This window comes from Corvus moneduloides, chromosome 17, assembly GCF_009650955.1.
Source record: "Corvus moneduloides isolate bCorMon1 chromosome 17, bCorMon1.pri, whole genome shotgun sequence".
In the NCBI taxonomy this organism is placed as follows: Eukaryota; Metazoa; Chordata; class Aves; order Passeriformes; family Corvidae; genus Corvus; species Corvus moneduloides.
In genome coordinates, this window is record NC_045492.1 from 15,035,008 (window position 1) to 15,051,619 (window position 16,612).

The following is a 16,612-nucleotide window of genomic DNA, read 5'->3' on the forward strand; positions in this document are numbered from 1 at the left end:
ATAGGGTGAGCTGAGTAGAATGTGCATTCCAGTCTGCCATTTCCTCTGGAGCCTGGCAAGCTCAGTGATGTGAGAGCAGCAGGGCACACGTGTAGGATTTATTACCCAGGCTGGGTTCAGTCCTGAGCTCTCGCTGTGAATTGGCCTCAGCTGCATGTGCAGCATTTGCACTGAATTGGACCCCAGTGCTGGGGAAGAAGAGGATGGAGGAATAATGACAGTGAGGCAGGGGTTTGCAGAACCAAAACCTTTAGCCAGATATTAGACTCATGGAGGAAATACTGTATTTGAAAGACAAAAATGTTGTGCAAGTCAGATTTCTGGAATGTGCATTTCAAGCTTCTAAAACAAATGCATTGTTTTCCAAAAGCTAGGAAATAGCTGTGAGGAGTCAGAAGGTTATTGATTCACACAGTATCTTACCATAAAGCATTTACATCCAGTTAGGATGAACTTCTCTTGCCAAAAAATGCATAGTTCTCTGTTTCTCTAGCCTTACACCGATCACTTAAATTCTGCCTAACGTCGATCTCTGCTAAAATTAGGCACGGAAGTACAGGGCCACTTCAGGCTGCCTGTTCTCAACTTAGTCTTGGAGTTGTCTAAAATCAGTATCCCTTTTGGACTCCAGAGTTGCCCAGATTTGCAAGTTCTAGAGTAATATATCCAGAAAACTATGTGTTCAGGCTAGAAGAGATAAAACATCTACAGTAGCAAAACAGCTTTTGCCAGGTGCTGTCTCCCTAAAGCAATTTGCAAATCTAAAGACAAGAAGGCCAGAAAATGCCAGTTATAAGGATAGTTATAACATAGACACCTGCTGTTTTCAGAGATCATCCTCCTGCCTGTAGCAATTTTCAAGTTAGCATGAACTGTGTACTTGGGAACTTGTACAAAGTGATCTTGAAATGTTCTTTATATTCAATTATCTCTCATTCTTTAAGTCATGCAGTACTTCTTTCATTTACTGGATAATATGATTGTCAAACACTATTTTTAGCTTAAGGGTATTAGTAAATAGGCTAATTAATAAAGAATGAGAAAATAATGTGCCTGCCCAATTTTGATTTATTCACAAATGTGAAATTGATTTCAGCAGTTTTGTATTTTTGGCTTCAAGTAATAGAACATTCAGAAAGTGTCTTGCTCTTCCAAGCGTTTAAATGCCTTTAACAAGTTTTATGCTTGAAGTTATTTCAGGTTCACAAGTGAAATTGCCACAGGAAATCAGTTTCAGAAGGTTGAAAATCACAGAATCATAGAATGGTTTGGACTGGAACGGACCTTAAAGGCCATTTAAAGCTGTGGGCAGGGACACCTCCCATTAGACCAGGTTGCTCCAAGCCCCATCCAGCCTGGCCTTGGACACTTCCAGGGATCCAGGGGCAGCCACAGCTGCTCTGGGCACCCTGTGCCAGGGCCTCCCCACCCTCACAGGGAAGAATTCCCTCCCAATATCCCTGTGGCAATGGGAAACCATTCCCTGTGTCCTGTCCCTCCATGCCTTGTCCCCAGTCCCTCTCCAGCTCTCCTGGAGCCCCTTCAGGCCCTGGAAGGGGCTCTGAGCTCTCCCTGGAGCCTTTGCTTCTCCAGGTGAGCACCCCCAGCTCTCCCAGCCTGGCTCCAGAGCAGAGGGGCTCCAGCCCTGGGAGCAGCTCCATGGCCTCCTCTGGACTCTCTCCAGCAGCTCCACATCTTGCTGATGCTGGGGGCCTCAGACTGAACATAGCACTCTGGATGGGGTCCCACAAGAGCACAGCAGAGGGGCAGAATTCCCCCCTCCCCTGCTGCCCACGCTGGGGGGTCAGCCAGCCCACGGGGGGTTTCTGTGTGGCAGCGCATGTGGCTGGGTCATGTCCAGCTTTTCTTCACCTGCACCTCCAAGTCTCTCGCCAGGGCTGCTACCAGTCCATTCTCCCAGCCTGTATTTGTGCTTGGGATTGCCTTGGCCCATGTTCATCTTTCTTTTGGACTTCCTTCATGTTCTGTAAACCATTCTGCTTTGTGTGATATGATATAATCATAAGTTTAAAACGGCTTTTTAAAATAGAGAAGAAAAGCTGCATCTCGGTGGTGCTAAACTTACCAATGACAGTTTTGTACTCAGATAAAAAAACTACCTAATTTCCCTCTTAAATGGAAAATAAGTCAGTTTTTGTGTTTCTACCATTTTCGCTGTTTGGCCTCAGCTTTTGATTTTGAGCAAACATTTTATTTGGTGTTAAAGATCTGAAGGAATTTCTGGTTTATATTCCAGGTTTGAAATTGGGAATGGAGAGGGATGCGTATGTCATGATTGCAGAGAAAGGAGAGAAGCTGTACCAAATGATGATGAGCAAGAAAGTGAACCTTATCAAAGATAGGAGAAGAAAATTAAGTACTGTTCCCAAGTGCTTTCTTGGCAAGTAAGTGACATTTGGATAGAAAAGGTCTTTCACGCCAATTAGCGGACTCTAGAATTTCTGGCGATAGCATTGTGACACAGATGTGCTTTGATGCAGCTTAATTAAAAAGACCATAAGCCCCATTACAGTAGTGATTTATTAAAAATAATAATTGATTTTTGTTTCATACCATACACAGGCTGATTAGTGTGACAGCTCACTCTGTTTTACAGTAAGTCATAACAGCTGCTTCAGATCAGCAAAAGGAGTAAGAAAACTACCTTAATTCCTGCAAGCTCGGGGCTGTTGGTGGCCTAGCCTGTACTCTCTTTTGTATACAAGCAAATGCTTTCCAGGTGATACTTAAATCCAGCAGAACTGTCCAAGCCTCAGGATTGTATTTAGAAGTCTCCCGTTTGTCAGTGTAACAGGCACAAATGATATTTTGCGTGTCATGTGGCCTGATATATTTGTTAGAAGTATAGGACTTTATTGGCTGGAAAAAACCTCTTTGATTCAGGCTAGGTATTACAAAATAATTAAAAAGTAATTCTGAAGGATGACGTGTGAAGCAGCAGAAGAAACTCTGTGGGCGTCTCAGGTCGGTGATTGGCAATGGCAGCAGTGGGGTTGTCCTGTGTGGCACACAGGCACACTCAGTAGCTGACCTAAGAAGACTTTTCTGCCTCAGCTGTTTATGATTGAAATGATCAGCTGTGGGAAGAAAAAGAGTTCTGAGGCAGATATGCATTCATTTCCCTTCCCTCTCCGGTCTCTGTCACAGTAGTTTGCAGGCAGCATTGCCATTGCACAGGGGTGGAAATGTCTTTCTGCCTGACAGAAGGCAGGCTGGTAGCATAGGTTAGTGATACTTCAGGTAGAAAAAAAATTTCTTGATATTGGAGAAGTAGTTGCTTTTTTCTTCTTCACACACATCCCCCACCCCCGCAGTTGATCTTGTTGGATTAAAACTGAAACCTTCCAGATCTGATAATGGCATTTCCTATTTTTCCATGCAGCAAGCACAAGGTCAGAAACTTAGGTTCTTCCAGTGCTGTTATGTATGAGTCTGTTGTGGGTTCCCTGATATTATGCTTAGTTTCAATTCTTATCCAGGATTTCCTGCTACTTCTATTTTCTTACAGTCTGTCCTGCTTAATGCCCTCAGTTTGCTTGACAGCCACCTGACACTCCAGTAGTGAGGACTTGACCTAACTTCGCTAATGGCTAACTGAGCCCAGACTGAGACACCTACAGGTATCCTGCTCTCTGACAAAAGGGTGATTTCTCTTAATGTTTTGGCCGTTCCCACAGCAAATAGCTCTGCTGATATCTTTTCCGCATTCACTTGTTGGTATAGTCCTGGGAAACTCAGTTGAGTGCAACTCAGTCAGTACATTCCAGTCATGACTGGCAGATTTTGTATCAGTCCCAGGGCTTTCCCTGAACAATGCATATTGCCTGTGACCTGTTTATCTTTGCAGATACTCCTGCCTAAGGGAGTCACTGATAACTGTGCTGAGATGTATTTAGTGGTTTTCTGTTACACGCAGCTGAGAGCAACACCAAGGCCACAAAAATAATTTTTCTCTTGGCCTTTGAATATCAGATAGCATCTCATAATTCAAAAGATAAAATGTGTGTTTTTGGGGAAAATAGCATGATCTAATTTTCAGAGATATCACATGCATTTATATATAAGGCTGTTTATTGAACTTAACTTCAGCAGCTGACTGGCTGGAGTGCAAATCTATTTTCCTGATCACTTTGTGGCATTTAGGCAAGTAAGTGGTGATACAGTTGTAAGGATGTGTGTTGGTGTCACGATGTGTAAATGATACACTGCTCTTTTCAGCACTGCAAAACCTTGAGTGTGTAGTAGAGAGGATCTGGTAACCTCAGGAGATTTCAACCATATCTGATCAGATTGTACATTCCTGGATGGGTTGGATTTTCCTGTGTATTTCTTGTGTAGAAATGCAGTTGTTCCAAGTCCCTTAATTTCCAAGGTATAGCTGGGAGATGGTGTCCTGATCTGGATGTCAGATGAGAACTGAGCATAGCAGCATTGGGAAGTGAGGATACTCTCAGTTACCCTGGAGGACTGCTTCCAACGAGATGAGGAAACAAATCAAGCCTTGCCATCCACTCTTTGAGCTCACAACTTTTTAGAAACAGTCTAGCATATTTCTTAAGAGCCTCTTGGAATATTTTTGGATCATGTGCTTTTCAGGGCTTATAAAGCCTTCAGATCAAATGATTACTGATTTTGCTTCTGAATCAAATGTCATAGAAATCTTAAACCAACTCTTAAGAAAACCATCCCATGATGGGGAAGCTTCAGGGCTGTGAGGGTAACATTCAGTTATTTCCTTTTTCAGCTCACTGTATCAACCTTACATTTAAAATCCACATAAACTCCAGAGACAGTTCCAAATAAAAGAAGCAGGAAAGGTAACAGGGCTGCTTCCACTGAAGTTTTGGGCAACCACTTAAGCACTGTGAAGTGCCATAGACTCATTGCTCTTGATGGAGAACTCCAGAGCAACAGGGCATCTTCCTGGGGTACTTCCTGTGGGTGCAGTCACTGGCAGCAGGTCCCTGATGGGGCCCTGCATAGTGTGCCTGCCTTGTGCCCTCAGTAGTGAGGGTGGAGGATCATTCTTACTTCGCCTCCCTCTGCAGTTTATATTCTGTTTCAGCTTTTAAATACTTTCAGAAACAGTTCAGAATCACTGGGAAATTGAGAATGAACTTTCTTTAGGAAATAGCCTGACTCATCACTACTCTGGCTTTAGCACCTTCATGAAACTCTGCTTGTTTCCATGGGATTCTCCTGGCATAGTTGAATAGATTCTGCTGATTTTTCTATACTATGACAGCTACAGAGTACCCCCTCAGCAAACCAAAGTTTTCAGCCCTGAAGTTGTTTTGTTATTCTAAAGGCAAAATGTCTTTAATTCCTACAAATAATTCCTACATCTTAGATCAGTTAGTGCTGATAAATACGAAGAGACTAATCAGCTAGAGCCCACAAGTGGAGACATGGATACTGGCTTTGTTAAGCAGCAACCTTCTGCACATTGGCAAGCACCCAAGTGTTCTATTGAACACACATTTCCCATAAGTTGCTCTACTTCCATATATTTCTTTTGTTCTTCTCCATGACTGTAACACATTTCTAGTATAATTGCTAATTAACCTGGCAAACAGCTCAGTCCCCTGGGGCTCTGACTGAGCTGGATTCATCAGGCTTGCTATGGCCGCTTTCTATACTTACTGTTTCTAATGAGTAGCATGCTATGTATCTATCCATTTTTTGGCTTTTATTCTGCTCATATGTTCAGCTCTGTCCCTCAACAGAGAGGTTTTATTTTGTGCTGCGTGAGCAGACAGATTTAGCATCTTTTGTGTATAAATTAGAAGCATGATGTATGTATCTGCCAGGCACCACATCCAGAAAATGACCTTAAATTAACCTGTTGGTGGGACTTGTGCTGTCTGTTACTGCTCTGTGCTTGAATTCAGTAGGTTGAGTCTTCTGTCCTAAATCCTACTGTGTTTCCATTAAAGCCAATCCAATTACACCATGGGGCTAAGGACAGAAATCAGTGAAGAAAGATGAGCATGTGTAATTAAGTCAAATCACGAACACAACTTGGGTAGGTAACTTGGGAAGAGGTAGCTGGGAAGGAAGGATACCCTGCTGTTGAACTTGATTTAAGGTCATCAGTTAACCTTGCTTGCTAATCTTTTCCCCTATGGACATCTGGATTGTTCCATAAGATAAGGATTTGCACCATCCTTATAGATGCAGCCAGGTCATCTTTCCTTTTGTGTGCACATTGTCTATGAGCTAAGGGGAATGATGGGAAGAGCCTGGATCTTCTGCAGAGCATTTCCTCCTGGAATGTAGGAAATCAAGCCACTGGGTAGAGGTACCATTGCTTACAACAGTTTTCACACTTGCTTCAAGAGAGTCTCCTGTGGCTGGCTGATGACTCGTAGAGGCAAGTGCCTGCTGCCACTCAGAGCTAATTGTGTGTGTTCTGCTCTCCTTTGCAGCGAGTTTGTATCCTGGCTCACTGAGATTGGAGAGATAAGCAGACCAGAGGAAGGGGTCAACCTGGGACAGGCACTATTGGAAAATGGAATCATTCATCATGGTGAGTGTGCCATGCCATAAAAAGATACCAGATTTCTGCAGTGCCCTAGAAATGAGAGTGGAAAACTTACTGCAGCTGTTCACATGATGTTCAAATATTTTCTGCTGCCATACCCATCAAATCCTCAAAATGTTTAGTGATTTTTGGGATCAATGAGTGGGCAGTTTTATGCCATGAAAACAGGACTTGTTTGGTATCCAGAAAGTGTTTATGTCTGCAGTTGCTTGATTTCTTTGCAATGTCTTAGCTGGGGACTATATCAGGTGTATATTCCTTTGTACTATGTGTATTTGAAAATGTGTTGCAGTCCATAAATACAGCTTTGCACATGAGCCATCAGCAATCCAGAGGAGAGAGGAGCAGTGCTCTTTTAGACTGGGGCACAGGTGATGGGCCATTCAAATGGCTCTGCTTGTCGCAAAGGAAAGAGATTATGGAGGGTTTGTTGTGTTCCCAGCTCATTTGGCAAGAATGTCTCTCTTCAAAATAGTGAGGGACCATCTTTCTTCATCTCACCCAGCTGATGACCTTGAAGTGTTGTGATGAAGGCTGTTCTAGAAGCGTAGGACAGCGCATACAAAAGTGCTGCATGACTGAAGTGTACTTGTTTGAAACTTTTCTGTGCTACCTGCATTTCTACTAAAAGGTCTTTTTCCAGATTACATTGTTTAAATTCAGATTTCTCCTGCTGTTTCCTACTGTTTCCATATTGCGTTATGCAGACAGAGCAACACAGTCCTACTCTAAACAGCAAATATCCCAATTTCAGCATTCAGGTGAGTTTAGCTGTAAAATGCACATCAAAGGAATACTGTAGATGCATCTTAAGTCACCACTGGTCTACATTTTCATACAGTCTCTTTGAAATCAGTTGAAATAAGGGAGCCATTTAATTAGGCTAGTCCTGCTTTAATCTCTTGGTTACTCAGCACCACAAACTTGTCTTTCAGGTGACAGTAACACTGTAAAGAAATGATGTATGTTAGCTTCTTTTAATTAGTACATGGAGAAATCTATTATAAGCAGTCCCATAGTCCTTCATGCCCATAAACTTCCATCCCCACATGCCAAGATGTACTTTCAGGCACATTTAGACTTTGAAGAGTTTTGAACATGAGCTCAAAAGCACCAAACACTTTCGAGTACTTGGTTTTGGAGAACTGAAGCACTCTGGCTCCAGTGTGGAGGGATCCCTCTTTAAATGAGGAATGCTCTTCAGCACTCACTCACTGGCCTACATTCTGAATGTGCACACATGCACTGCTGGTACAGAAAGCTCTCCTGACACTTGTTATTTCATAGTGATGGTTTACTTTGCCATAAGTTCATACTTTGACACTTCCATCAGTATTCTTTTTTCTCTTAACGCAAATTTACACTTCAAAAGTTGTGCTGTTACATCTGCTGCTCTCCATATTTGAATGCCCTTTGTAAGATGCATCTGGTTTGGTTTTAGTGTGACCTTAGAGTTCCTGATGTTCATGTCTTCAGTGAAAGTTACTGTTAAACACTGGAAGGTATTTGTAATGCTACATTTACTTGGGAAATACCTCTTGAGATTTTGATTAGGCATGAAAATATCATATTATGTGTCTCATAATGTAGCAAGAATGTATAAGCACCATAACAAGGCCCTTAACCCCATTCTACATTAGGCAGTTATCTTTTATGTTTCGTTTTCACTTGGCATAACGTCATTGATCTGTCAGCCTGCCTGAGAAGCAGAGCCATAGAAGATTGCTAAATGCTGAGCACTGTGTGTTTTATGCCGCAATTTCCTCCTTGTCTTCTTTAGTTCTGGGTATTTTGTCTGGGACTGCTGATGGGGTAGTTCTGGTACCTGTCACCAGGCACAGAAGTGATCAGAACCTGATCTGTGTGCCAGCCACAGAAGACACTTTCTGCTAACTCGATTCTCAATTGGATTTAGAAATACAGAATCAATTTGATTTAGAAATTCATAAATCCAGAGCCTGCAGACACTTGAAGTCAATAACTTGCACAGCTTAGAGATTCAACTGTAGACAAAAGGGGACACATTGAATCCTGCAAATTTTTTTTGATCCTGTGAAACTAAAGGAAAATATAATCAAAAAGCAGGAATCTTAATTATAGACCAGGATGTCCTATGTAATGAGGGAAGCTCTTAAGAATTTCTGGTCTCTGCCCTCTGAACAATTATCCCACCCACTGGGCAGACTAAATCTCAGACTGTGTCCTGGTACTTTGGAGTCTGCTAATCCTGGGGATTGTCTTCAGTCATCCAGAGGAGCCAGTTTTCTCAGGTTAATCAGACTTAGGTTAAGATGCATCTTAAATAGTGTAAATCCATATTTTCTCTCAGTTCATCAAATGCTGCATCCAAATTATTCAGGAGTGCTCCAGCACTGAGATCCAGTCATGGTTTTGGGATGTTGCAAAGGCAGGGAAGATTGCAGTGACTAAGCTACCCTACCTTACCTGTTCTTCTCCAGATTTCCACCTTCTTCCCTGTATTGTTGGAACTGGCTTCCATTAAATTAAGGTGGGAACAATGGCATTTCTCTACTACATACTGTAAAATCTGAAAGATACTCTATTACTTAGTTTTAATTTCCTCAGTTCTTGGCACTTTTATACTTAAGATTGCCACTTATTTACTACTCAGTGAAACAAATAACTTCGACTAGTTACTAAATTGCCATCTTCAGGATGAGGTTCCACTGCCACCTTCTGTGGAAATAGTTTGCCTTGCTTGCTTTAGAATAAAGACAGGATAAGCCTACGTGTAATTGGATATAGACTTCAACCATCTTCCAGTGTGGTGCATTAGATAAATCTGAAACTGGGTATGCTTTTTAACTCTTTTCTGATTTTGGCCAATGCTTCTTTTGAAATGGCTCCTGATCACGCTGAAACATCTTTTGTGTCCTTGCCTTTAAAGCCCATCAGTATATATATTACTCAGTAAGATTTTAACTGCCCCACTGTGGAATGGCTTTTCTGGGTGAAAAAAAGTAGTCTAATTTTTAGAAGGAACTCATTGGTAACTCTAAGAACCATGATAGAAGAATACCTCTGACAGCTGTAGTTCCTGCCACCAGCATGCTTCTGCTTTTGGAGTTGCAGAGTTTTGGGCAACTACAAAAATGGCCGTAAGTGTTGTGATAACTATTGTAGGAATTTGTTGTTCAAAACTCATTGAGAAAGGTCAGATGTTCCCAATTCCCTTCACTAGGACTGTTTCCAAAGCCTTACATAAACTGAATCTGATGTAAAATTTAAAAAATTCAATTTTTACCAACTGGCTTATAAAGAATATGGTGGGGGCAAAAGACTAATTTTAATTATCATGCTGATGTTTTAGTTTCAGATAAGCACCAGTTTAAGAATGAACAGGTGATGTACAGATTTCGCTATGATGATGGAACATACAAGCCAAGGAGTGAATTGGAAGACATTGTGTCCAAGGTTTGTATTATCATTCTTAGTTGGAACTTTGTGATTTGCATCAAGAAGTTTGCTCTCCCTCTGAATGTCATTGACCTGTTGTATAGGAAATTGCCAGTGCTGTTGATCTGTGTTGTATTAAGCTGTCCATCCTAATGCCATAGGAGATAGTCACTTTAGGGAGAGGAAGCAGAATTTAGCAATGAATAACAATGTAGTTTTGACTCCACCCAAGACTGCTGATTGCAATCCTAATAGCGTAACAAAAGGTCTTAAAACAGTAGGTGATAACATGTCTGCTGCAAATCTGGGCATGATGGTTCAGGGGGATAGAAGAAATCAGTATTTAACCGTTCCTAATAATTGTCTGTCAAATGAGTTCTGTTGATCCCATATTTGTCCACATACCTTTTAATAAATTTGATTTTTTTCTTATGGACGTTGGTTAATGGGATAATCATGAGGAAGGATTAATGGAGAAAGTGTTGGAATGGAGGTGACTAGAGATAAAAACAGATTTTTGGCTGTTGGAAGCCAGGAAAGAAGAAAGAATGTTTGACAGAGAGGATAAGGGAACTGTTTTGAGTATCAATATTAATCAATAGGTAATTCCAGCTGAGTAGAGACATCAGTGTCCAGGTTTTGCTAGCATTAGCTAGTCAGTGTTTCTTTGAAAAGGAAAAAGCTGCTAACACTGTGCATCTTGCCTTCTTCAGGGGGTGAGGCTGTACTGCCGACTGCACTGCCTGTATACTCCAGTGGTAAAGTAAGTTCCCCTTCATGGTCCCCTTCTATTTATTATCTGGCTTTGTTAAAAGGATGACATTACTATTGAAATCTTTCTTGTTTCCTATTACAAACAGTAATTTTCTGAATTTTCTTGGCTCTTTTACTGCCCTTGCATCTTCACAGCTTAGCTGTATAGTAGCACTGCTGCTGCTGGAGGATGTTGGAACTGGGGATTCAGGCAGAGTGAGCAGCTGGATATGGTTAGTGACTGATTCAAGGCAGATCGTGTGGTGTGATTGTAGCTGCTGTATTATTTGTGTTTTAGAAAATGTCAACAGATGCTGAAGTGATGTAAACAGATTCCAATGTGGTGCTAGGATTCTGTCATTCAGAGCACCCTAAACAAAAGCCAGTCTGAAGCAGAATAAAAGCTGAAGCTGTAATTTGAAGAAACCCTGAAAGTTTTGTGTGGAATCTTACAAACTTGGTTCTGCATAAATAACTGCTGAAGAATTGAGATAGTCTGCAAGTGCTAGGTAACTCTCTTCCCAGATCCCAGGAGATGATTTTCAGGTTTTGTTACCTTACTGACATCAGATGAACATTTCTGGCCCATAATGGAAACCACCCTGACCCGTGTAGGTGTTCTGTTCAGGTATTTATGGTGGAAAATCAGACATTTTCACTTAGGAGAACTTAATTTTTTAAAAAATAAAAAACTGATGAGGAAGGAAAAATCTCTACTGAAGATGGCTGGACTCCCAAATTCAACAAAACTGAGCTCTTGTCCATGAGTTGTAAAATAGAATTTTCACTGAGAGATGCCACTGTTGTGCTAAAAGGAGCTGCAATGATAGTTAGAGTTCATCAGTCATGAATTTGCATAATGAGAGCTCTGGGGTGTTTTCCCAGAATAACTGTTCTACAGTGGCACAGATTTCACCTAGCCCAAAAGGTACAGAGAGAGCAGGAAAGCACAGTGCTGCCAGTGGTAGACAAAATGGTTCTGTAGATGCATGTGTGTATTTGCACATACACATTTCACCCTTGAAGATAGCAATTCACATGCAGAGTAGAAATGATGGTAAGTGGAGTTCAAAAAATGTCCCTGACCTCAGGGTACCCACAAACTGAAGTGGATCTACTCTAATGCTTTAGGGAATCAACACGGACAAAATAACTCCCACAGGCCCATCTTGTGGTGTTGTAGTGTTTTGTCAATGTGCTGTTTTTATAATAGCTTCCCAGCTGGAGAATCTTCTCATATCAGGATTAATCTGTGCTAGTGACGTCATGAATCCAAACTGTGTATAATCAATGAAAAGTATCAGACTCTCAGAAGTTTCAGGATCCTTCTGAATGGACTTAATTATCAGTATGTTTAGGCTCTTCTTCCTGCTATTCTCTTTCTTACTCATTCTTAATTTTATAGCCACGTTAGAAAAGTTAATCTCTCAGGCTGTCATTGTTTTATGTCTTCTTGCCATGACTTTTTGCCTCTGACAAGCCTAACATTAGCCCAAGAGATCTAGCTTTTCCCAAGTTAGTTGTGCAAAGCCCATTGCTTTGTGGATCACTGCTTTATCTGACATCTTAGGACTGCTGATCCCTTCACTCATGCTGGCTTTTCTGGTGCCACCTTGCTTCTAGAAAATTGGCAAAGCTGGTTAGAGTAGCAGGTACATGTGCCACAGGGATCTGGAGGAATCATAAGTTCAAAATTATCTTGTTGACAACCTTGAGATACAATTTTACTTATTTTTTTTCCCTGGAAACCTTGGCGTTTCCATGTAGTCTTTGCCTTTATATTTTTCATCAAGTAAAATCTGACACCCTTATACTTTGAGGGCAAGATGATATATGCCACTGGAAACAAATCATACTACTTTGGGGGTTGAAGTATAAAAAGTAAAACATTTTGAAAATTCTGAATATGTCTCTGATGTACTTCTGGGAAGCTGTGAGGTGGGAGAACTTGTTTCCACTTCTGTGTGTGATGGACAATATGTCAGCGCATCACTGGGCTGGGCCCTGTGAAGAATATTCTATTCCTCTAGTTTCTGTGAGGCAGCAAGGTTCTGCCAAAATTTCAATGGTTCCCACCTCTATATTTGACTATTCACCTGAGGTTCATGGTTCTGGATAATGTTCTATGATTCATGTTCTGCTCCTGTTCAGGGTAGATTGAAATGGGGAGAAAAGAGAGTGAACTAATATTGATCCTGACCAGCACTGACCTGCAAGCAGGGGAAGACTGGGTCTTGGACCAAAACTGATGGCAGCTTATTCAAAACTGTCAGCATCTGTAGGAAAGTTGTGGGAGTTGCTTCTCATCTGGAACCCCCTACACATTAGCGCTCAATATTTTAATGTTTTCCTTTATTGTGCTGACATTTCAAAGGCACATTTTCCCAAGATAAGAGTGTGAGAGGGAAAAACTGCCCAGAAAACTCCTACAGCTTTGTGCTGGGTTTAGCACATTACTGGAAGACAAGTTGAAAACTGTGTGTAAGCACTATGAGGAAAGCTTTTGTTCTGAGGACACATATTTCTGGAAATGCTGTCATGTTTTGTTGGGTTTTCTTCCAAGCTCTGAAAGTCCCACTTCTCTTTCTAATTTCTCACACCCTGCATTCTGCAAACACACAGACATTTCTGCTGCATTTATTTACAACAGCCAGTCACAACATATCTGTATCTGTAGATGATTAGTAAGAGGAACGGGGTTGGGTAGGATGGGTTTTAGATGGTGTTTGACTACTAGATTTTTAGGGAAAAGGCAGTATCAGACAGTGTGGTGCTAATGAAAGAGGCTGATTTGACAGAACTGAAGAATAAAGTCTTGTCTTGACCTGCCTCATGGCTACATCCGGACTGTAAAACAGTCCCAGTGGCTGTGCTTCCTTCCACAGTCATGCCAGTGGAGCTCAAGCTTCAAATACAAGGACCACCCCCAAGGGTGAGAGAGGAATTAATTCTTCATAGCCTGTTCAGCATTTGGCCTCTCTACTGAGACTCTCAATGAGAGGGAGCCAATTAATGCAAATTAATTGTGGTAATGGTTTTTGTGATGTGGAACTAGGAGCTGGATCAAGACCATGAAACTTATTTCACATGGGCCAGTAAACAGCTTTAAAATGGCTTTTATGCTCTTCCGAGCTGGATTAAATCCAGTGACCTTGGAGGTGAAAGGTGTTAGAGCCCAATGTCCTGAGCCCCACAATCCTCTTACATTTGTATCAAAATTCTTTAGAAATATTTCACGAAAGGCTAAAACCATCAATTATCTCCATGGCTTTGAGAAGAGAAATGGAAGAAAACTGCAAAAAGCATCAAGTTACAAGAGGGTTCCTTTTCCTTCTTTCAGGAACAACGCTGCTGTCTGCTGGGTGTGAGCTGGGTGTCAGCTGGTGCCAGTTGTGTTACAAGAACTAAACACAACTCTTCTTATTTACAATGACTGAAATTACCTAATTCCATAAAAGGATACTGTGTACTCTATTTGTGTCTGGCTACTATGTGATATTTTACTAAAGGAAATAAAATCTGAACAAGTGCGGAGAATCAGGAAAATCTCGCTTGACAAAACTGACTAAAAGCTGCCTAATTCCATGAGCCTCACAAAAAGGAGGCACAGAGGGAATGTGTAGAGTCCCTATCTATGAGTACATTAATAGGCAAACACTATAGGAGAATTATTGAAGCTTATAGATGGTACTGAGCCAAAAGATGTAAGCTGGACATGAATGGATTTTGGATGGAAACTAGATGATTTCCAGCCAGAACAGTGTTATTTTTAGTGGAACTGCTGGTGGCAGTATTCTAACCTGAGTTACAGCAGCAGCTCAGGACATCTGTGAAAAGAATCTTCTGGTGCCTCTGGCAAGAATGTGAGCTCCCTGAAGATGGCTCGAAAGAAGATCTAGAGAAATTTTAACACTGCTTTGTGTTGATCTGAAGTATCTTCCTAATTCAAGTTGTTAGAAAAGTCTAAAACTTTTCTAGAGAGAAAAGATGTCTGCTTCTTATTAGTAGGTCCCAATAGTATATATAGGTTTAGACTGTGAAAGAAATGTATACTTTTTTGTCCTGATTTTCCCTGAATTCTCTTTTTTAATTAGAGACCGTGACTACCACCTAAAGACCTACAAATCAGTAATCCCTGCAAGTAAACTAGTGGACTGGCTTATTGCACAGGTAAGAAAAATTTAAGATACTGTCTTTGCTAAGGAGCACTTCATAATCCTAAACCTTTCCTTTTTCAGTATATAACAGAAAATTTAGAAGGGGTTTGGTTGCTGTTCTTACCTGTGTGCATCTGCTTTATTTCCTCCTTCAAGGGAGCTGTAAACAGTCTTGGTCTGAGACCATCTTAATTGCTGGGTTTACACAACCCAAAGCAACTGGCCACCATGACTAGGGCTTTAGGCATCACATCATTACCAAAACTAGTCAGCAATGATAATAATTGTAATGGTGGCAGTAGTAATAAGAGTAATAGTAATGTGCTCTGGACATGCTTCTTCACTGTGGTACTGACTATAAACTGTTTCTGTGATTCTGATGACTCAAATGGAGAGATTGTATTGAGTAAACCTAAATTACCTTGTCAAAAGTAGTGTATCTAGTTTCACATCTAGTTTCTGTATGAAAAGGTTGAGACACATTTTGTCAAGATTGATGATTCTAAATGGCTCTATTTTCTGAAGATTTTTTGTTACTGCTTTTATTGTATTTGGGAAAATATCTACCTTAGTGAGCTGAAAGAATTAAAGCTGTATTTTCTAAATGGAGAATGCTATTTTCCTAGGGAAATGTTTTGAGGCCAAGGTAACGTCATCAGGAGTAGCCAAGCTGGTTTAAACCCTTCCTTTGCAAAGATTTTGTTGCCTAGAACAAATACAGATTGCTAAAGGTTTAAGCTGGTAACATTAGAAGGCTTTTCTTCTCCAGTTTATTTACAACTGAAAGAATAAATTGGATTTTTAAATCCCAGCCTCTGTAAAATAAACTACCCATTTATCCCATAAAATAACACAACGTGAGCGTTGAGCATTGTCTCATCACAGGATGTTGAAAATGAGGGAAGACTTGTGAAGACTTGAAATTTGTTTATACTAAAAGTTAAACTTCTGGTTTATTAAAGCTATTTTCTTGGCTTTCCTTGTGTGATTACACAGTCATGCAATTCTCTCAGAACTGCCTTGATCCCTTTTCTACCAAGACAACAGTGTTTAGTTCTTAATTTGTAAATGTGCCTTTTCTGGTCTCAGGCTCTTTAACAGAAGCCAGTAGTGCTGTGGATTGGCCAGAGCTGATCCTGTTTTATCCTGTATTTAAATAATGCTGATACACCTCAGTGATGGGCTTTGCCAGCATTTGCTTGGCAAATAACTGCTGCTCTCCTTAGCCGGATTTGAAGTAGAACTGATGTTCTGCTGACAAGATCAGAAGGTGCCTGGTTGCTTAAAACAAAGTCAGTACACTACCCTGCAGCTGCTGTGAGAGCTTTCGGGTATCTAGTTCTCCGGATGGAGGGGAGAAAAGGTGTAATACTTGTGTAGGATACAGCTTCTAATTAAATAGGACTGAAAGCCATACACTGAAATTATTCTGTTGCCACAGCAGCAGGTGCCCTCCCTGCTGGAATGAGTTTAGCGATTGCTCTCACTGAGATGGTCGGCGTCAGGTTCTCCTGTGTCTCTTTGGGACAGGGTAGCAGCTCATCTCACATCAAGGAACCGGTATTAACAACCTTCGTGAGACCAGTAGTGCCTTCTGATTTTTACCAGCACTATTTAAAACTTACTTGTCTGCCTAAAAAGTGTGACCACATTTGTAAAGTCTTCACTTGTGACTGCAAATGAGCAGATACATAGACAAAACCAGGCATTTCTTGTATTT

At 41.1% G+C, this 16,612-nt stretch overlaps 1 protein-coding gene across 4 annotated transcripts in view; it reads left to right on the plus strand.

The window, feature by feature from the left end:
- The window catches only part of PREX1 (phosphatidylinositol-3,4,5-trisphosphate dependent Rac exchange factor 1), a 144,621-nt gene that overhangs the window by 92,012 nt on the left and 35,997 nt on the right, over positions 1-16,612 (plus strand). For all 4 annotated transcript variants that reach the window (XM_032126666.1, XM_032126667.1, XM_032126668.1 and 1 more), the window contains exons 10-14: positions 2,258-2,405; positions 6,450-6,550; positions 9,897-10,000; positions 10,696-10,745; positions 14,830-14,905. In XM_032126666.1, coding sequence (XP_031982557.1) covers positions 2,258-2,405; positions 6,450-6,550; positions 9,897-10,000; positions 10,696-10,745; positions 14,830-14,905 — 479 coding nt within the window. The remainder of the gene's footprint in view (positions 1-2,257; positions 2,406-6,449; positions 6,551-9,896; positions 10,001-10,695; positions 10,746-14,829; positions 14,906-16,612) is intronic.